This window comes from Hypomesus transpacificus, chromosome 23 (genome assembly GCF_021917145.1).
Source record: "Hypomesus transpacificus isolate Combined female chromosome 23, fHypTra1, whole genome shotgun sequence".
NCBI classification, from domain to species: Eukaryota; Metazoa; Chordata; class Actinopteri; order Osmeriformes; family Osmeridae; genus Hypomesus; species Hypomesus transpacificus.
This window is the reverse complement of record NC_061082.1, coordinates 3,379,898-3,401,692: the sequence shown is the minus strand read 5'-3', so window position 1 is coordinate 3,401,692 and position 21,795 is coordinate 3,379,898. Positions and strand designations below refer to the sequence as shown.

General features: G+C 43.5%; 3 protein-coding genes across 3 annotated transcripts in view; all 3 read left to right on the top strand.

Annotated features, from left to right (window-relative positions):
• Positions 1-11,946, top strand: part of frmpd4 (FERM and PDZ domain containing 4) — a 37,157-nt gene extending 25,211 nt beyond the window's left edge. The window contains exons 6-20 of the mRNA XM_047046312.1: positions 788-948; positions 1,244-1,346; positions 2,240-2,285; positions 3,130-3,234; positions 3,423-3,530; positions 4,115-4,246; positions 4,734-4,853; positions 5,229-5,365; positions 5,871-5,997; positions 6,254-6,343; positions 6,486-6,668; positions 6,890-7,025; positions 7,115-8,077; positions 8,536-9,738; positions 10,177-11,946. Of these exons, the coding sequence (XP_046902268.1) occupies positions 788-948; positions 1,244-1,346; positions 2,240-2,285; positions 3,130-3,234; positions 3,423-3,530; positions 4,115-4,246; positions 4,734-4,853; positions 5,229-5,365; positions 5,871-5,997; positions 6,254-6,343; positions 6,486-6,668; positions 6,890-7,025; positions 7,115-8,077; positions 8,536-9,738; positions 10,177-11,450 (4,888 nt within the window). The 3' untranslated portion in view covers positions 11,451-11,946. The remainder of the gene's footprint in view (positions 1-787; positions 949-1,243; positions 1,347-2,239; positions 2,286-3,129; positions 3,235-3,422; positions 3,531-4,114; positions 4,247-4,733; positions 4,854-5,228; positions 5,366-5,870; positions 5,998-6,253; positions 6,344-6,485; positions 6,669-6,889; positions 7,026-7,114; positions 8,078-8,535; positions 9,739-10,176) is intronic.
• A 1,468-nt stretch (positions 11,947-13,414) lies between these two features.
• tlr7 (toll-like receptor 7) lies at positions 13,415-17,298 on the top strand. The gene is made up of 2 exons (XM_047046314.1): positions 13,415-13,488; positions 13,886-17,298. Exons 1-2 carry the CDS (start codon positions 13,486-13,488, stop codon positions 17,045-17,047), a joined length of 3,165 nt encoding a protein of 1,054 aa, XP_046902270.1. The 5' UTR covers positions 13,415-13,485; the 3' UTR covers positions 17,048-17,298.
• A 649-nt stretch (positions 17,299-17,947) lies between these two features.
• Positions 17,948-21,792, top strand: LOC124485329 (toll-like receptor 8). Its single transcript, XM_047046865.1, has 2 exons — positions 17,948-18,100; positions 18,416-21,792. The coding sequence occupies exons 1-2, from the start codon at positions 18,098-18,100 to the stop codon at positions 21,503-21,505; spliced, it is 3,093 nt and encodes a 1,030-aa protein (XP_046902821.1). The 5' UTR covers positions 17,948-18,097; the 3' UTR covers positions 21,506-21,792.
• Positions 21,793-21,795: the final 3 nt, after the last annotated feature.

Genomic DNA, 21,795 nt, shown 5'->3' with positions numbered 1-21,795 from the left:
GCTGCACCGTATCTCTGGCTTGGAAGAGGCCTAATCACCACCTTCCTACACTCTGTGAGAGAAGTCACAACCTTTTTCGCTCCTTCTCCTGCTCCTAATGAACCCCATGGATGAATTATAATACAATACACATTCAAGTGAGCTGCTACTGAACTGTTAATTGGTCAAGTCTGTAGTACTGGTGTAATAAAATGTGTAAAAATGTGAATTGTTCTTCAGATATTTTTGGTGAAGTTGAATGTGTGGATCTGTTGCAGATAGATGGCAGCTTGATTGTCATCGCCTACACATTCTATTTTGAGGCTTCCCACTAGTTGGTTACTTCAGACTAAATTCTCCTTTTTCGCTTTCAATGTCTTAGACATGGAAAACCATCCTGTGATGCCATACCATTAAGCAACATGACATTTACTACAGTAAATGTTTTAGTACTGTAGAATGGCAGAATCTGGGCAAAAGCCATAGTTGTATTTTATATTCTGAAGGTTCAGTGTAATGCTTAGTACAGAATATTATTGTGAATACCTTTTTATCACAATGTGGATATTGACTCTATGTAAAAGATGTAGTACAAGATAGATGTGTGGACCAATATAATATAATGACTATAATCTCTCAGCTAATATGTTCATCTCTCTCTCTCTGCCTCCCTCTCTCTTTCCCTCTCTCTACTTATTTCTCTCTTTCTCCCTTTCTGCCTCCCTCTCTCTTCCCCTCTCTCTCTACTTCTTTCTCTCTCTCTCTCTCCCTCTTTGCCTCGCTCTCTCTTTCTCCTTTTCATGTGAAGCCACGTGTCTCAGAGCAGTTCCCTGGAGGAGGTCCGTCTGGACTCTGACAGGTTTGTTCCTCCGGCCCCCCGGAAGGTGGAGATGAGACGGGACCCAGTGTTGGGCTTTGGCTTCGTAGCAGGCAGTGAGAAACCAGTGGTGGTCCGCTCAGTCACTCCAGGTAAAGCATGACAGACGCTCCCAATGAACCTCATTATGTCATCACCGTATCAACAAGCCAAAATGTACCAATGGGCACAGGATAATGAAAGAGAGGTACTACATTTACTACGAGGTGAAAACAAACCACAGGCTGTATTGTAGTGATGCATCCAGATTTTTAAGAGGGCTGAATGAATGAGCCACCTTTTACCCTACAGTATGTACTGGAAAACAGCATATCCATAAAATCAAGAATTATAGCTTGATCTTGTACCATTAATCCCACTTAACCCCTCTCCCATGTGTGCTGGCAGGGGGCCCGTCTGAGGGGAGGCTGGTCCCGGGAGACGAGATCATTATGATTAACGACGAGGCTGTCGGCTCGGCCCCCAGAGAAAGGGTCATCGACCTCGTCAGGTATGGGGGAGCTGCCAGCCTCCGGCCCACAGTAGAAGACTGGAGGGGCCTTCAGTTGGTAGATTGGCTGTGCTGTAGTTGTCCAGTGTCTGTTGTCATGGTGTTTTGTTGCCAAGCAAATGCCTGACATTCTGTATTTCCAAGGTGAATTATGAAAAATGAATTTATGGGTCGGAATAAATAACAGTATTTAGGTATTTATTGACCTACTACCAATTTTCACCCATTAAGGACTGTGCTAACGTCCTTATAGTTGCATGTTTAATACAACAATGATAATTTAAAGTAAACATTCATACAGTAGGCCTAAAGGCTGTTGAGGCTTCGATTGCCCTATTTGTCTTAGAGCTGTGTGAAGGATGACAATCTCATGATAACATGGCCCTTCTTGTCAACCTCTACACCATTCAGGTCATACAACTGTACAATTTGAGCCGGTAGCGAAGGTTTTTTCTCGTCACAAGCCCTGTGAGATTGATGTGCTTGACTTGGTTGAGTGACCACCTGAGAGGCCAGAGTCCTCATATGACCTGTGCTGCAGTTTTACAGTAGATAAGTGCTGTGAAATATGCCGATACGCAAGTCGGTTTGTCTCGGCCCCTTCGGCCTCCACCAGGCTTTGTCTGCAGTGAAATACTATGCTTTTACAAAGATGAGGAAGAGCCAGGCATGGCTGACACAGATTGGTTCTGTTGTTTTCTAGGCCGTATTTGTGCGTTCCTTCTAACAGCAATGAGCGGTCCTCCATTATGGGAACTATGCTCCTCTCAAAACCTGCTGTCGTTGATTATTTAACATCCTCTTCACGTCGATGTGACAATTGAGCTTTAAATATTTAATGACGTTTTGTCAGTGAGTGTGTCTTAATGGTTATGTGTGTGTGTGTCCTGTAGGAGCTGCAAGCAGTCCATCCTATTGACAGTTGTCCAGCCGTATCCAGTAAGTCTCTCCATCTTCAAAGGTTTCATACACTACAAACGCTTCACAGTAACCCTAGAGGAAAACCCTTCAACTGGCTGCTTGTGTGTGGATCTGATTACATTGTTGACTTTGTGATTGCAAGAAATGAATTATGGCCATACGTCTCTGCAAGCCCTGTAAGTAAGGGTAGAACTGTAGTAATACCCTGGCTAACTGAAAGAAACGACAGTACAAACACCAACTTTCTCATTTCAGGAAACTACTTCACTCATAAAACAATGGCATTAATTGCGCCCATTTGGGCAATTCATTACTTTATAATATGTGCAATGAGAGAAGTCATACCAATTACACCCTTTCATCAGTAAATTACTTTAATCATGTTTCTCAGAATTATGCATGTGTGCCAGGGGGAATAGCCTGATGAGCTGTGATGGTATTCTGCTGGAACGGCCCTCATGGAGAAATAGTTAGCAGACAAGAAGGACTGTGTGTCTTGTAAAACAACACAAGGGGATCGGAGTGGCTCCTATAATCCAGACTGGAATTGTTCTCATTTATCAGACATGGTCGTGACAAAGACATAGCCACCAGTGAGGTGTCCTTCCTCTCACTGCCTCGTCCCACTACTTTATGTCTTCAATTACAGTAATACTTTGGATAAAAGTGACTAAATGTAATACAGGGCTGATGATCCTCATTCTAATGAGAATTACTATACTAAAGGGGCTGTAAGGTGGCCTTGCTAGTTTTATAGGATGGCATTCATAAACGGACCACTGAGGACTCACTGACTTGTCTGACGGGGAACTGCAGAACTGTTGCCAACTGTCTTTTCTTTTTATCCTCTCTGCTCTTAAAGTCACCCAAATCTGCGTTCATCAGTGCAGCTAAAAAGGCCAAGTTAAAGTCTAATCCAGTCAAAGTCCGCTTTGCTGAAGAGGTCATCATCAACGGCCAGGTCCCAGTAAGTAGAGCAGGCAACACTCCATCTGACACATTGGTTTCAGGTCATGCTAGATTCTGAGGCAATCAACATTTAATACCATTTGACCATTTGTTATATATATATATATATATATACGTACAATCTGTTACACATGTAGGTGGATATTGAAAACAGTACCTGATAATCTTCATTTTCATCCCACTCAGGAAACTGTGAAGGACAACTCACTGCTTTTCATGCCAAATGTTCTCAAGGTGTATCTGGAGAATGGACAGACAAAGTCCTTTAAATTCGACAGTAACACGTCCATTAAGGTGGGTGAAAGTCCTGCGTGGTACTAAAAACATCTCAAGAGCTATTATATATCTAAAAAACGAACTCTCCATTTAACCATTCCATAATTCATAGTACATTCATAGTACATAGTAGTATATTGTCCACATATAGGTTATGTAAGGTTATGTTCATCAGAGTGGCATAAAGTAGCCTATTATCTTTATTTAATTATGACTCTATAATTGTCTAAAAGTGTATTCCCAATGCACTCGCACACTTTCACATCAGCTTGAGTTTAATTAGCTGTGGTGGACACAGAAGTAGGCCAGAGCATTTCCTGTGGTGTTGAGAAAAACCTTCTAAATGTGTACGTTACTGAAAGATTATACAACAAGGTTGATGATTCCATCTTTTTCATTAGTTTGTGTGTGCAATTTTAGGATGTCTCGTTACTGTCATTGAACTTGTCCACTGATTTTGCATGTGGATGGATTGCACATTTCTGCTTGCAATACTGCACCAGATAATAATAATTTGTATTCGCGTGGCAGGGCTTGCACATGACGTCTGCACAGCATGTACTAGGTATGATTAATTAACAAGGAATGTGTCTTTCTAAAAGGATGTCATCTTGACCCTGCAAGAGAAGTTATCCATTAAGAGCATCGAGCACTTTTCTCTGATGCTGGAGCACAGATCTGAGGGCACGGCCAGCAAGCTCATGCTGCTACACGAACAGGAGATGCTTACTCAGGTGAGCTCCACGGTGGAGGGAATCCCAAGCAGCAATTCACAGAATATTGCCTCATCATTCAGTTAGAATGTGTTGGCGACGTATAAGTCTTGTGTTCACAGTAGAGCGCGCCAGATTAAATGAGAGCGTGAAGAGAGGGTTGTGAAGTTGAACAGCATGCAGGCCCTCTTATTACATCACAGAGGGCTAGCTCTACACTGTAGGTGGTAATGATTCCGACTGTGTCAATGCACATTTTCTCACCTCCTAACCAACGTTCCGGTAAATGGGGCTCATTATCATCCGCCAATGAGGAGATCATAGCTGGTCCATGATTAAGATCATGTGTTTTAACCTTAGAGTGAAGCTGTTCTGTTGTGAGCTGAATATCTGGGGTCACATTTACGTCACCTTTAAACAACCAAATCAGTTCAAGTTTTCAGTGAATTATTCATGCTACTTAATAGCCTGCTATTGAGTCATTCCATGTACTTGTCTTGTGGCCCAGGTGACACAGAGACCGGGTTCACACAAGATGAAATGCTTTTTCCGCATAAGCTTCGTCCCAAAGGACCCGGTGGACCTGCTCAGGAGAGACGCTGTGGCGTTTGAATACCTCTATGTTCAGGTGATTACCAGCTGCTATTAGACCACAGAGTTATGTGCTCCCAAAGATGTGTTTTACTTGAGTTACGTTTGCTTGACTTGCATTCATTTTACCAAGTGAATCTCAACTGGGATCCCGTTTTTAGGGAACCCCTCTCGAAGACACATCACATGAGAAATGTTTACATTCTAAAACATGTAGTGAATTCTTGTCAAAATACAAGTACAAAATACAAATACAAAATACTATTCAGACTTTCTCGTTTGGAAATAGTTCTGAAATATAAACTGTGAAAAATACAGAATAAAAGTACACTGTCAGGAGCTGGATAATAACTGGAGTCATCCCACTGACCCCTCCCTCCCTCCCCCCCTTCCCCTTCATCTGCCCCTCCAGAGCTGTAACGACGTTGTCTTGGAGAGATTTGGCTCGGAGCTGAAATACGACACGGCCCTGCGTCTGGCCGCTCTGCAGATGTACATCCTCACCATCAACACCAAGCAGTCCCAGAAAGTCTCCCTCAAATACATTGAGTGAGTAGATCGGATTTCACACTGCGCCTTTGCAGTCCAGGTCGAGACAGGTTTGATTTGATGGCCGGCCTCCTAGCTGCTGTAGTTTACACCATCGGGCAGCTGAATGTCTTCCTTTGTCAGGTCCTTCTTCTCTGGCTTGGCTGAGGGCTTCATGGAGGAGTGGGTGTTCTTCCTTCTTACTGAGGCCATGTAGACCTCTACAGTTTATTTCTTTGATTAACTGCCAGTGGGGTGATTAGTCCAGAGATTAATACAGAACAGCTGCAGAGCATTTGTTTAGTTTCTGATGACTGTATCATAAATACAGTAATTCATATAGATATTGATTTTCTTGACTCCCCGTCCGGTAATCAATGCACATGCTACGTAGGAGGTAATACATTTTATAATGATCAGGAATGTTGACTCATGGCCACTGGTCTCTGTATAGATTTGCTGTGGAGTACAGAAGGTCTTCTTTTGGTACTTGAGTACTTGAGTATTTTGACTTGTGTGTCTCCAGGAAGGAGTGGGGTCTGGCTTTGTTCCTGCCTCCTGCAGTACTGTCCAGCATGAAGGAGAAGAACATCAAGAAAGCACTCACACACATTCTGAAAACCAACCAGAACTTGGTGCCTCCTGGTAAAAAGGTACAGTAGATTCTTGTCTTTTTCTACCACCCTTTAACCAGTGAATCATTGTGGTATATGCTGCCTCCTAGTGGAAGACTAACCTGCTTTTAAAAGAAACCTTTGTTCAGCAATGTCATGGTTTGTTACATTGTCCCCAAACAGTTAGTAATACATAACATATTCTATGAGGATTACACAGTAAACAATCTTATTCTTGCTTTTCCCTGTGTCACATTTCATGTCATGTCAGTGAATTGTTAATTTCCTCCCCCAGCTGACGGCATTGCAGGCAAAAGTGCACTACCTGAAGTATCTCAGTGACTTGAGACTGTATGGAGGCCGGGTGTTCAAATCCGTTCTACTGGTAAGTCAATTCTCGGACTTATCACAAATCAATAATCACAGTAAAAAAAAAAATCAGGCCAGAATCGACTCATTCACACGCCAACAAGATACTTTTTTTTTGTCTTCCTCCTAAAATGGCTTCCTGTGCTTTGCCACTGCAGCAAGGAGAGAAACACACAGAAGTGACCCTGCTGGTCGGGCCCAGGTATGGCATCAGCCACGTCATCAACACCAAGACCAACCTGGTGGCACTGCTGGCAGACTTCAGCCACGTCAACCGCATCGAGATGTACACTGAGGACGAGAAGAATGTCCGGGTGGAGCTCCACGTTCTGGATGTGAAGGTCAGAACGCTCTCTGAGTCACATGACTCGGCTGGTTATACACGCCATTTGTATGCAGTGGCTGTTGATTGTTTGGCAGATGTATTTAGTATGTGTAGGAGACTAATTAGACGATCACTAAGTATGCAGTCCTGTTTGGGCACTTGGTTTAATCTCTCTCCACAGTCCTTTCTCATTCAGTGTGTGTTTATTGTTGTCTCCCTTATCTGCTTGTTTCACAGCCCATCACCTTGTTAATGGAGTCGGTCGATGCAATGAATCTAGCCTGCTTGACTGCTGGCTACTACAGATTACTGGTGGACTCTCGTCGTTCAATCTTTAACATGGCCAAAAGCAACACAGGAAACACAGATCGAAGTGAGCGAAATATAAAAAGCCAATGACATTTCACCAACATACTGTTCCAGGAAATGGTCAAACCAACTCTTTGTGTTTCCTCTTTTCAGGTCACGAGGCGAGAATAAAGCAGAACTACCAGGCCATCGAGTGGACGTATAGCACTCCGTGCGAGGACCACAGCAACCAGCGGTATGGTCGTGAGCCACAGGACCGAGACTGTGAGTTCATGGAGCATGGCAGAAGTGAGAGTGACGTTCCTCCCGTCTACATCACGGAGATCCACCAGCCCCAGCAGAGCCTGCACATGGCAGAGAGAGCGGAGAGGTGCAGCCGAGGGCCTCACCAGCCTTACCCCCTCCCTTTCCTCAGCGTCCCCAGAGCCAAACCCCAGGACTCCCCCCGCAGCGCCAAGGTCTCCTTCATATTCGGGGAGCCTCCTTTAGACCCCCAAAATCTAGGCTACCAGCGGCTGATGGACAAGAGCCCGGAGATCTTGGACAACCACCGGCACATGTACAAGCGTCTGGAGGAGGACTACAAGATCATGGACCCCATCATGGAGGCGGACAGCTATCAGTACGGCGCCATCGAGGAGCCGCTACTGAGGGACATCTGCTACGCCGAGACGACGGACGAGGCCGAGGACGAGGACGAGGTCAGCTGCGAGGAGGACATGATGATGGGCGAGATGGACAAGCCCACTTTTCTGACCCTGTCCGGCTCCAGCGACGACATCATCGACCTGACGTCGCTCCCCCCGCCGCCGGAGGGCAACGACGAGGAAGACAGCGATGTCCTGCTGCACTCCCTCAACCTGGCCATCGCCGCTCCGCCCCCCGGCTTCAGGGACAGCTCTGATGAGGAGGAGCAGCATGGGGCCCAGGGGCCCTCCAGGAGGGGCCAGGGCCCCAGGGATGACATCCCCGTGTCTGTCATAGACTCTGTGCCCAACCCGGGCGAGGAGGGCCCGGAGGGTCCGCTGGACGATGCCATGGTGTCCACCTTACAGGCTCTGGAGGCCCTGGCTGCATCAGAGGATGAGAGTCACCCCCAGTCAGAAAATAGCACAGGTTCTTCTTACACTATTGTAACATTTATTCATTAACACCACACAATGTTCCAGCCACAGCCACTTTTAATTTGTTTGTTGTTAATTTTTCAATAAAATCCCATTTGTTTTATGTTTCCATTTTGTGTCGGTGTTGTTTCATTCATTTGAACATTTTATCACTCATTTTAGAAGCTCTCTGTTTTGTTGATCATTATGCTTGATTTATAATTTTATATAATGACAAAGTAGCACTTGAAACACATTCAAGTATTTTGTAGAAAGAAAAGCATCACTTTAAAAAATATGATACTTATGCCTACATCCAATCAAATTGGAATGCCAACAGTATTTTTACTTCATTTACGAAATGTGTAAAAACAAATGTATCAAACAATGCAAAGATGGAGCTATGTTACATGAGTCGTGAGGTGCTGGATGACGTTTTTAACGAGCCGTCTGTCTCTCTGTGGCACACAGGTGTAGAAATATCCCGGGTCTTTAGCCCAGAGTCCTCCTCAGACTCCGGCAATGAGACCAACTCCTCCGAGATGACGGAGAGCTCAGAGCTGGCCGCTGCTCACAAGCTCTCCGAGAGCCACCTGAGGATGTACGTGGCCACGGTGGAGGGCTACCACACCCTGACCGAGGAGAAGACCGAGTTCCCTGTAACCCCCTGCGAGGATGGGGCGGCCCCCGAGACCCAGGACGACGAGGCCAGGTCCTCAGCTGTGTCCTCCTCCCAGATCCTCCACCCACACGGGGGAGAGATGGAGCCTGAGACCATGGAGACCAAATCCCTGACTGACTACTTCAGTAAGATGCACGTGGGCTCCATGATGAGCAGACAGCCAGGGAAGATGAGAGAGGAGGAGAGCAGGAGTCATGGCGATGTAGCTGACAAATGTCACGCCAACACCCAGGAGCCGAATAGAGAGGAGCTGCCTCATCTGGTGGGGAAGTTGAATGCGTTCACTGTCCGAGATTCTCAGTACATGAACCAGTTGGACTTAGGTCGAACTCCGTTTCGAGAGAGGCATCAAAAATGGCAGCAGCGGTCGCATGGGAACAAAATGGCGGACGTTCTCTCTCCGGATTGCGTGAGTGACTCACAGGCCTCCCACGCTGACGGGGAAACAATGAAGGGAGACAAGCAGGACTCTGATGAGAGAAGCCAGCAGTTTGACGCTCGTTTACACTCCCCTGCCAAAGACCCCCAGAGCGCGGAGGACGCCAATCTACAGCAGCGAAGCGAGCAACAGCAGCTAAGCAGGATGTCAGCAACAGAGCAGGATGTCACCAGACAGTATGAGTACCACCTGGCTAAACGCATGTCTTCCCTCCAGAGTGAAGGCATTCACTCTCTCCAGAGCTCCCAGTGTTCCTCCATTGACGCTGGGTGCAGCACAGGCAGCAGCAGCTGTGTCACACCCATGGACTCCCCCCTCTGCACAGGGGAGAACCTGCACCTACTGTCGGAGACCTCCCTCAAGGGCCTGGGCTATGTGTCCGGGGAGGAGAAGGCCTATGGAGCCCAGGGACAGGGGCTCCAGGGCAGGGTCAGCCATGCTAACATGGACCCAACCTTGCTGCGCAAGATCCACGCAGCAACCAGTGCTGAGCCTGGGTTTGGCACAGCGAGGGATGGGGGCCACCGGATGCCCAAGATAAAAGAAACCACAGGTACAACTACATAGGGCTGTGCTCCCTTTGATCTCTGGGTGAATGAAAACAATTGCAAATTAATTGGATGCGATGAATCAAGTGAACCGTTGAATTATTAGAATTATTAAGCACTTAGGATCAAAGGGAAAGTCAAAATCGAGGATGTCACTCATGATAAACTTGAAACACTTCCATAATCAACAGTATTTTCAAACTTCTTTTTTCATATGAGAAATGTATGTGTAGCTACTTGATGATTCACATCAGACTGGAATGTCATCTCTCTTCACACACAGACACTTACTATTATGATCAGGGAAAAGGCGACGTTGTCAAACCTGTCATGCCAGAGAGATCCTCTGATTATATCATTAAGAATCGGCCATTGCCGATCAAAGCTTGTAGAAAGGGAGATGCTTAACAATTCTCTTTGTTTTTCTCCTACCCCTAGTGTAGCTTGCACACAGCTGGAGAAGGCTGGTGGAGAGGAACCATCCTCAGCTCTCTCAAACCAGGTCAATGCCACCACCACCAACACCACCTCACCAGCATCATTAAACAGTAGCACAGAGCCCCGTGGGCCACAGCTCCAACCCCAGCCCCTTCCACCCGCCCAGGCTTACCCCTCCAGCTTGCCCCCATGTGACCCCAAGGCAGGTGGCCTCAGGAAGTCACTCAGGCTGCTGCGGAGAAGCTGGAGCAGCATGACGATAGGCTCTGGCAGCTTTGAGGCTCTGGTGAAGAAAACCAAAGCCACTCTGAGCGGGAGGAGCGGCCATGACGCCCGGTCACCTGACCCCCCGAAAACACAAGGGGGAATTTCTGCCAAGAAACTGTCCGAGAGCATGTCCCAGGGCTCTGGGAGTTTTCCCACCACAGGCAGTAAGCTCATTAGAAGGGCATCCATCATGCTGCCAGTTTCAAGAGATGCCAAGCAACTCAGAGCCGTGCCAAGGCCGGACACGGGCACCTGGAGGTGCCACGGACCGCTCAGCCACTGCTTTCTCAGGAGGAACACCCGGGAGGATGCTGATGACGAAGATGGAGAAAAGGCCTCACAGGGACTCTCCTCTGGGGAACAGAAAGCCACCTCCAGAGATGAGGAGGCGAAGAGCACAGTCTCACTGCATGTGCCTGGAGGATCTCACATAGCCGAGCAGCTCGACAGGGCCAGCGTAAAAGGCATGAGCCTCAAAGCCAGGCTTGCCCGAGTGAACTCCATGAAGGGCAAGACCTATAGCCTCCCAAGGGGGTTTCCAGACGCACGGAGAGATGCCCTGGAGATGATTGTTCTGGTGCGCTCCAGCGTTTCCCGTGAACACAGCAGCGGGAGGTCAGAGGTCGACGAGACAGACCCGGGGAAGTACAGCCAGCTGCTGTCAGTGGAGGCCAAGGCGCTGGGCAGCGCCTGCAGTCAGATGGCCATGGTGCACAGCGACCCAGAGGAGATGCTTCTTAGCCTGACTCACAGCTTCCACACGCTCTGCTGCCTCACGCAGGCCTGCATGTCCCTGCTGGACGGCCCGGGCAGCCCGGCCCAGCAGAGAGCGGTGGGAGCCACGGTGGACGAGCTCATTTTGAACTACGTGTGTCTGCTCCATGCTGCGGAAGCGGCTTGGGACAGCGTCCCTAGTGGCCAAAGTGTGAACACGTTGGCACGTCACTCCGCCACCATGTCTGCCATTGTCAACACTCTAACTTCCTCACTTAAAACACTGTTCAGTAAGTAAACACACGTCCGTCTACACAGTGTCATTAGAGATTTCAAAGCCATACATTGGAGACGGGGGTTCATTCTACCCAACCAATGTGAACTGCTGTGACAAACCTTGCCTTGTGTATATTTTGTTTGATATGTAAAGTAAAATGAATTATATGAAACAATATGACAATTTTAAAAGAGATTATATTCAGGCCACAGAGAGGAAAGAAGTGAATTTAAGATTATATCACCTGATGTTACCTGATAGCTATAATTTCAATTAATGATAAACACATTGTGGGTATTATTGTGCAGATGAACCCTGATAGGTGTATGTCCTTCCCTTATTTGTATTAAATACTCTATGTATAAACATTGTTACATATTGCACATGACAAAGATATTATAAAAGATGATATTAACAGCTCTAGACAAATCAATGCGCAAGACAAGACATATTATATGATCAAACAATCCACATGACCTCAGTCTTTTGCATTTTCTGAATTCAACATAGTTTTATGAATACTTTGCACATGATCACTGAGTATGTACTTGTTATTTTTGCCACCGCAACTACGTATTAAAAGTTGAAATCTCATGCAATTGATTATCCGTTCCTTTATTAATATTGTAACATTCTGCATGCTAAGGACGTTTTTCTCTACTATCCACTGTTAACCTATTAATTCACTCTCTCAAGGTTAATCTTAGGGACCATCTGTTGATATTGAAGGGAATTATTGATACCCAAACTCACAGGATCCACGTTTAGCTGCACACCACATTTGACCATTGACTACAGGGTAATGGTAAAGGTTGAATCATGATGGCTGTTTTCTGTGTGATGGCTGGGTAGTGTCAGAATCAGAATCAGAATTATGTTTCTAAAACTGGTTGTTCCCTTCCTTGATTGTGATTGGCTATATCGCGTTCCATGCCGTTGTAAAATCCAGCATAACCTCACAGGTTGTCCTCATAACATTCTTTAACACTCCATATTACTGCGCATCGAATATTTCAAATGGAAAAAGACGGCAAAGATGTCTATCTGGCTGTTGCGTGGCAACGATTTATGTAAGAACTATACTTTGTATTAGCGGAAGAATGACGGTTTATTATTAAACGATTTTGTTTCTAATTGTTTTTATTGATGAAACCATATCAAATGTTTGTAGTAACAGTTTTAGAATAAAGCAATTCGCGTCGTGCCTAACAACTCCCCTTACCTGTTCTAAAATCAGCGTAAACCACGGACTCGCGGCGGGGCTTGCTTAATTAATCGCCTAGTAAATGGTCACAAACAAGGAATTTACTGTGGTGGGCAGGAGCATACAGTGAACATTTAAACATAATGAAAAAAATACAAATTTACAAAATGTACAACAAAATAAAACGTACATAATATGTGAACAGTTTTTTAAATTTTCATGTACACATAAAATGTACACAGTACAACATGATGGCACAGGGAGTTTGTACTGTGGCTTTGTTGGCACTCACATCTGTGTGCGTGACTGTGGGTGTGAACTGTGTGCAAGCATGTTGGACTAGCCAAACCCCACATTTGTGTGGTGTCTGTGCTCTATTTCCCACATGACCACCTGATGGGAAGTTAGACAGTGTTGTTGTTTCCCTCAAGATTCCTAACCAACTCTTAAGATTCACTTTCATTTACTGAACATTTTGATCTGATACTGTGACGTACAGCATACAGTATTAGACATGTCACCAGCATCCAAAAAAACTAATGTTACTCCTTGCATGTGGATGTTAAAATGTAACACATGCTAGTTTCTTAAGCTCTTGTATTCAGTCATTTTGGAACCTTGAGAAATATTTACAAGTTCACAGTTCAAGATGAATCTTTTATGATACAATAGGGAAGTGATGAATACTAATTATAGAACAAAACATCTGTTGCTTTGAAGTTCATCACCCTGTTCATATAAGATCATCTTAAAGCCTGTAATCGCTCTTAGTGAACAGCTCTCCACATCTTGACACCAGGCAAAACATCAGACCTATGCCAAGGAGTATCACTTTGCTTGCTATCACACACAATGGTAAGTAGAATATTGTTCTATTTAGTATTCAGGACCCAATGCGTAACCATTTAAATGATTAGTTTGTATTAATTCTGGAGGTGTAAAGAGGGAAAGCACAAGAAAAGAAATAGAGATACTGCAAGGAATACTGGTTACATGTTAGGGTTAGAAAAGAAAATGGAACAGAAAAGGTCCCCTTTTCCACATGATTAACCACAAAAGCTGTATTATGATTCACCACATTCATAGGTATTTCCTATTCTATTTTAAATTATTTTACGCTGCAACCGTTTTACCCCCATGTACGGTTGAGTGAAGCTGAGGCCTGGCTCTTTATGAAGGCATATTTGTACTGAAGAAGAAAAAAAAACATGATTGTTTTGGTAATAAAATTTTTCCTCTGACCCTTCGACAGAAACCAGAGTGTGTCTTCCTCCAGGTGTGTGTGGGGCTTCTGGTCCTGTGGATGTCCTCGACATCAGCCGGTGGGCATTGGTACCCCAAATCCCTACCATGTGACGTCTCTCTCATCAGCAATGGCAGTGTGGTCAGTGTGGACTGCACCGAAAGAGAACTCACATTCATCCCAAAAGGCATCCCAAGTAACACCACCAATCTGACCCTGACGATCAACCACATCCCTGCCCTGAACTCCACTTCATTCTATGGGCTTGAGAACCTCACAGAGATAGACATGCGCTGCAACTGCGTGCCTGTCAAAGTTGGCCCCAAGGACCGCGTGTGCTTGCAGAGTGTGACCATTGAGAACGACACTTTTACCAAGCTGAGGAGTCTACGGTCACTGTATCTGGATGGGAATCAGCTCTCCAGCATACCAAAAGGTCTCCCTCAGAACCTCATCCTACTCAGTCTAGAAGTGAATCACATCTATTCAATTCTGAGGGATAACTTCTCAGATATCACCAACGTGGAGATTCTTTATCTCGGCCAAAACTGTTATTATCGTAACCCATGTAATGTCTCTTATGAAATAGAGGACGGGGCATTTTCACGGCTTAGTAACATGACATTACTATCTCTTAAATCAAACAACTTGTCTTACATTCCAACCAAATTACCTACAAGCCTAAGGGAGTTATATATTTACAACAACAACATTGAGAAAGTGACCAAGGAGGACTTTAAAAATCTAACCAACCTGGAGATCCTAGACATAAGCGGAAACTGCCCCCGTTGTTATAATGCACCTTTTCCATGTGTCCCATGCCCTCACAATTCTCCACTTCAAATTGATGATGATGCATTTAAAACATTGTCCAAACTCAGGATATTGCGTATGCACAGTAATTCTGTCACAAATGTTCGTTTAATTTGGTTTCAAAATTGCAGCAAGCTACAAGTTCTTGACCTCTCATCCAACTTTTTAGCACAAGACATAACAACCACTAAATTCCCACAGGCTCTACCCAATCTGGAAGAATTGGACCTGTCGTTTAACTACGCCTTACAGATGTATCCGCTGACATTGCACCTGAGTCGCTCGTTCTGTTTTCTGAAGTCTCTCAAAGTGTTCAGAATCCGGGGGTTTGTCTTTCAGGAACTGACCTTGGAGGGCATCAGTCCACTATTATTACTTCCGAACCTGTCGGTCATCGACCTAGGATTCAATTTCATCAAAATAGCTAACCTCAGTAGTTTGATGGAACTGAAACATTTCAAAATAATCAATCTGTCAGAAAATAAAATATCGCTGCCCTCAGAGGGGCCTACTGGTTTTTCATTCTCAGGACAAGCCATGTACGGTACCCCCATGTCAGGTGCTGAGTACCACAGAGAAGAAGTGAAAGAGGTTCACTATTTCAGATACGACGAGTTTGCACGTAGCTGCAAACACAAAGACAAGGAGGAAGTTGGGATTGTGAACTCATTTGTTAATAGCAACTGCAGCCAGTTTGGAAAAACACTTGATATCAGCAGGAATAATATATTCTTTCTTCACTCTAGATTCTTAAACCTTAGCGACATCAGATGTTTAAATCTCTCTGGAAATGCAATGAGCCAAAGTTTAAACGGTTCTGAGTTTACTCATCTCAGTAACATACAATATCTAGATTTCTCAGAAAATCGACTGGACCTGCTCTATTCCACCGCATTTAAAGAGCTGACAAATCTGGTTATTTTAGACATAAGCAAAAACAACCATTACTTTGAAGCAGAGGGCTTGACTCACATGCTGAATTTCACCTCAAATTTACCAAAACTGAAGACATTGTTAATGAATCACAATCAGATCTCCACCTCGACAAACACAGAGATGATGAGTTGGTCTCTGGAGACATTACAGTTTATAGACAACCGTTTAGACATGTTTTGGAGGGATGGCGATACAAGATACTTTAACTACTTCAAAAACCTGCGTAATCTAAAAGCCCTTTATATCTCTAACAACAACCTCAACTTTATCCCCCAACAAGTATTTGGAGGATTGCCAGACAAACTCATTGAGCTCTACATCAACAACAACAAGCTGACGTCCTTTGCTTGGAAAGAGCTCAACGTCCTTCAAAACTTAGAGGTGTTAGATCTCAGTGATAACGGCCTAACAAAGGTTCCTGCCATACTCTCCAACTGCACAAAATCTCTGAAAAAGCTCCTTTTATGTAAAAACCGTATAGCTAAACTGTCTCAGGATTTTCTAATGGATGCCTTCAGCCTGAAATTCCTGGACCTCAGTTTCAATCGCCTACAACACATCGAACCATCCAGCTTTCCAGATAACGTTGTCAACCACATGGATACGTTACTCCTGCACAACAACCGATTCCTGTGCACTTGCAACGCCACCTGGTTCGTGACGTGGCTCAACAGCACTGAGGTGAACATCCCCAAGCTAGCCACCGATGTGACCTGCTCTTCCCCTGGGACGCAGAGGGGCCACCCAGTCATCTCAGTGGACCTCCAGGCCTGCCAGCACAACTACCTCTCCATCATCCTCTACATCCTCTTCACCTCCCTCGTCCTCGGCTTCCTCGTCCTCTCCATATCCAGCCACCTCTTCCTCTGGGACGTGTGGTACATCTACCACTTCTGCATGGCCAAGCTCAAAGGCTACAGCCGCCTGTCCACGCAGAACGTCTACGACGCCTTTGCGGTGTACGACACGAGCGACCCGGCGGTGTCCGAGTGGGTGCTGCAGGAGCTTCGCGTTCACCTGGAGGAGTGTGACGACCACCGTCTGAGGTTGTGTTTGGAGGAGCGGGACTGGATCCCTGGGTGTCCCTTGATTGACAACCTCTCCCAGAGCATCCATCAGAGCAAAAGGACCATGTTTATACTCACCAACCGGTACATAAGGAGCGGGAACTTCAAGACAGCATTCTACATGGCCCATCAGAGGCTTATGGATGAGAAAGATGACGTCATCATTTTAATCTTCCTGGAAAAGTCACCCTCTCATTCCAAGTACCTGAGGCTGAGGAAGAGACTTTATAGGCGTTCTGTGTTAGAGTGGCCAACCAATCCTCAAGCACAGCCATATTTCTGGTTTGCCCTGAGAAGTGTTCTAGCAACAGAGAGTCATAAACAATACAGCAATCTTTTTAAGGAGACGCTTTAAAAGACATTCTGTATGTACCGTATGGTATAGATGTTTTGGACTTAAAATTGTATAATTGAATGTTGCAGTACATATTTTTGTTATGTTGAGTTTGTACTTAATGAGGCACATCTCACAATAATACTTATTGTTTTTCTGAAATTTAACAACATTCTAAATCTTGTTGAATCATCCTGAAAGATGTTTTCTTTTTAAGTTGTGAGAATTTATATTATGTTAAAATCAAAATATCATGTAAATACAAGGATAAATGCATCGGATACCATGCATTCATATTGCAACACACACTTGTTATGTTGTTATGCATTGAGGATTTCCAGAAAATAAACTCTCAACCAAATAAGAAATGTAAGGTTTGTAAATATATGTACTGACACCGATACGAAACAGACTAAACTAACATTTATCATACCTTTTCACAATTAATTACTCAATGATTTATTAATAATGTGTAGTATGTTTTGTAGTGCAAAATGTATAGATACAATAACTCATGCAGACCTTGATACATGATGTTTTGCTGATCTTCAAAGTTCAATAAAGCCAACACACAGTTGGTTTGGGATATCTAATGCTGTATTGTCTACCAGCAAAGTAAGTCAATGGCCTTACAAGTAAGTTATATACATTATATAATATCCAATTACAAATGGCTTAAACAGAAACATGTTAAAAATGGTTTCCAGGCACTAATTGTTGAATACTCAATTTAGTTCAATGCCATATGCAATGAGCTATGACTGATTTAAATCGATAATCCCTTTTTACTGAGGTAAATAAACTATCCATGACATTGAAACTTGCTTTATAACCACTGTGTTCTTACAGCATTACATACAAATTACAGCATGCTCATCAGAATACAAAACGAGAAGTGACATATGAGAACTTCCCTCTGGCACTAACGCTTCTCTGATCGCTTCGCCACCAATCAGATTTATTACTATTTTTAGTCTTTCATTTTGTGCGATGTTCTGAAGAACCTTGAGTCTACTTTCTGATCCTGCACGGTTGTTTGGCTCTCCCTGGCTCCCCAACAATATTATCACGATGGTGAGTTTTAATGATATACAATATTAGTGGTATATGAGTGAGCAGGATTCATAATTTGCTTTAGCTTTGAGTAAAAAGAAAAGTGGATCCACCCTTAGGCTTTCACAAATGGGTTTAGTATTGTATGCTCTGTGATATTCTTTATGCACATTTAGGACTGTATAATCTACACGGTTATGATTTTCAGATATTGTTATCATCATGAAGTTGAATTCACTTCCAAGTGAATAATACTAACACATTAGGCAATAAGAAATATGATGTGTTTGAGACCATAGTGCACCCATTGTATTTCTTTTACTTTTTTATTTACAGGCTGCTTCCATCTACTGGTTCAAATTGGCATCTCTGTTCATGTGTTACTCTGAAATGCGACTCGCTGCACATGTTCGGATGTCAAAGCAGTTTCCATGTGATGTTAATTACTCGACTAAGGATGATGTCACTGTCAGTTGCAATGGACGACAACTTAAAGAGATTCCACACGGTATCCCAAAGGACACAAAGTATCTGCACTTAGAAGAAAACCACATTGCTAACATATCCCAAAAGGCATTTTGGGATCTGCAAAACCTGACTCTACTCAGTCTTAATTGGATGAACAAAAATTATCACACAACACACACTGCTGATGGTGCTTTTATGAACTTGATCAACCTCCAGGAATTAAGGATGAATGGTAACGGACTGAAACAGATCCCTAATCAACTCCCAACCACACTGGAAATACTCATGTTAGACAATAATAAGATCATTTCCTTAAATAAGAGTAAACTCAGTGGTATAAAGAACATAATTAAATTATTTGTATCTAAAAACTGTTTTTACGGGAATCCATGTGGAACAACATCTTCTATATATTATGGAACATTCTCTGAATTGACTGACCTGCAGGAATTGAGTTTGAACGACAACAATCTAACCCAGGTTCCACAAGGACTGCCCAAATCCCTGCAGAAACTGCAGCTTGCTTCAAACAAAATACAATACATTTCTAGAGATGATTTCCATAATCTAACCAATTTAAGGGTCCTTAGATTACAGGGCAACTGCCCGAGATGTAAAAATGCCCCATACCCCTGTGTGCCATGCCCCAACATTTCCCTGGAGATCCACCCTGATGCATTTCATGACCTTACAAATCTAGAGACCCTACAGCTTGCAGGGAACTCACTTAAAATTGTCCACAGCTCTTGGTTTAAGAGTCTGACTAATCTTAAAGACCTTTTCCTTTCATACAATTTACTATCAGCGGCCATCTCTAAGGATGTTTTTTTGAGTAATCTACCAAACCTAGAAAGATTGGACATTTCATTTAACTTTCAACCAGGTATTTACCCTAAAACTATACATCTTTCAAAACAATTTTCTACATTTGTGTCACTTAAAACATTACACATAGAGGGTCTTGTTTTCAGGGAAATCAATGATAAGTCATTGGAACACCTTTATGGGCTGAGAAATCTATCTGTGTTGAACGTTGGAACTAACTTCATTGTCAGTTGCGATTCCACGATATTTTCTAAATTCTCAGATCTGAGACTTATTTACCTTTCAGAAAACAGGATTTACCCAGTTACGGTGAGCGGCTCATCACGTTATAACTCAGGACGAATCTCTGAATCTGTTTCGTTTACACCACCTCTATTAGAATATCAGTCAAATCAAAAGGAACGTTCGTATGAGATAACTCACAGTTTTGTAAAACAAGAGTGTTATGACTCTGGCCGTGTATTGTCCCTCAGTTCAAATAATCTGTTTTTCATTTCTCCAAAACAATTTGAACCTTACAAGGACATTGCATGCCTTAACTTATCAAGAAATGGATTTGCAGCTGCACCAAATGGATCAGAGTTTAAATCGCTACCAGACCTAAAGTATCTAGATTTATCCTTCAACAAAATTGATCTAGCCTATGACAATGCCTTTAGTGAATTAAAGAAACTGGAGGTCATAGATTTAAGCTACAATCCACATTATTTCACTGTTTCTGGAGTGACACATAACCTAAACTTTTTAGAAAATCTTCCAGCTTTAAGAGTATTAAATTTGAGTCACAATAATATATTTACATTAACTACTAAGAAGATGAAAAGCACATCATTGAGGGAGCTTCAATTCGTAAAAAATAATCTAGGAACGCTCTGGAAAGATGAATCATACTACAAACTTTTCCAAAATCTTGTACATTTAACATATCTGGATATATCTTTTAATTTTATTTCAAGTATACCAAACAAAGTGTTTATACATTTACCAAGTAACATTACAAAACTAAGTTTAAGTCATAATTCACTAAAGGAATTTCAGTGGCATGAATTGAAACATTTCAAAGAACTTCGTGAAATAAACATAAGCTTCAATTCTTTAGATTATGTGTCAGCAGAGCTTTCAAAATTCACACAAACACTTCAGTTACTTGACCTGAGCTTCAATAACATTGCACAACTCTCAGATGGATTTTTAAAGGGTGCTAAAAGCCTCACGACACTTGACCTCAGCCACAACCAACTGACTCTGATAAACCAGACAACTTTTTTATCAAGTCCTGAAAATTACCTGAAAATCTTGTACTTGCAGGGTAATCCTTTCCAATGCACTTGTGATTTATTAGAGTTCATCCTGTGGATTGACAACAATGATGTTAAAATCCCTAGACTTCCTATTGATGTCACATGTTCCATGCCAGCTGAAAGAAAAGGTGAAAAGGTCATTTTCTTTGACATACAGGAGTGTGTAAACGACAATATCGCTTTTTTGATTTACTTCCTCTCGACATCCATAATCCTTTTAACAATGATAATGGGAATAACGACACATGTCTTTTACTGGGACGCCTCCTACTTTCTGCATTATCTGAAAGCTAAATTGAAAGGCTACTACCCCTTGACCTCAACAGACAGTGCATATGAGGCTTTTATTGCATACGACACCAGCGACCCACAAGTTTCAGAGTGGGTTATGAATCACTTGCGAGTGCACCTTGAAGAGAGCGGAGAAAAACATTTGCCTCTTTGTCTGGAGAACCGAGACTGGATCCCTGGAACCCCGCTGTTAGACAACCTCTACACGAGCATCCGGCAAAGCCGCAAGACCGTGTTTGTTCTAACTGAGACCTATGTTACGAGTGGTGCCTTCAAGATGGCCATCTACCTGGCCCACCAGAGACTGCTGGACGAGAACGTGGACGTGACTGTGCTTCTGCTCCTGGAGCCTGTGTTACAGTACTCTCCCTTTCTGCGTCTCAGGAGGAGGCTGTGTGGGAGCAGTGTGTTAGAGTGGCCAAGGGCTGCCGCTGCAGAACCCTGGTTCTGGCAGTGCCTGAGGAATGCTATTAGGGTAGACAACCAGGTCATGTACAGCAATAGCTACTCTAGGTACTTCAGCCAGACAGAGGAGCATTAGCCATGACATGGCAGGGACTGAGGTTGTGAAGAGGCTTCCTCTGATTAACATACCATTGTTACACTTTTGCATGTCCTTTTTTACTGTCAAAATTCAGTTTTAGCGCTGTGTTTTGAAATGTTCTCATTTTCCTGATACCTCAAACGTTTTATTTTGTTATCAAACTATTTCACTTTTTTATTTGAAGTAATAATGTATTTCCAGTATGTTCAAATTCTAATCTGCCCATATCTGTCAATATCCAATAATTGATCAAACATGCCTAAATAAATATTTTTTCAATTGTATCG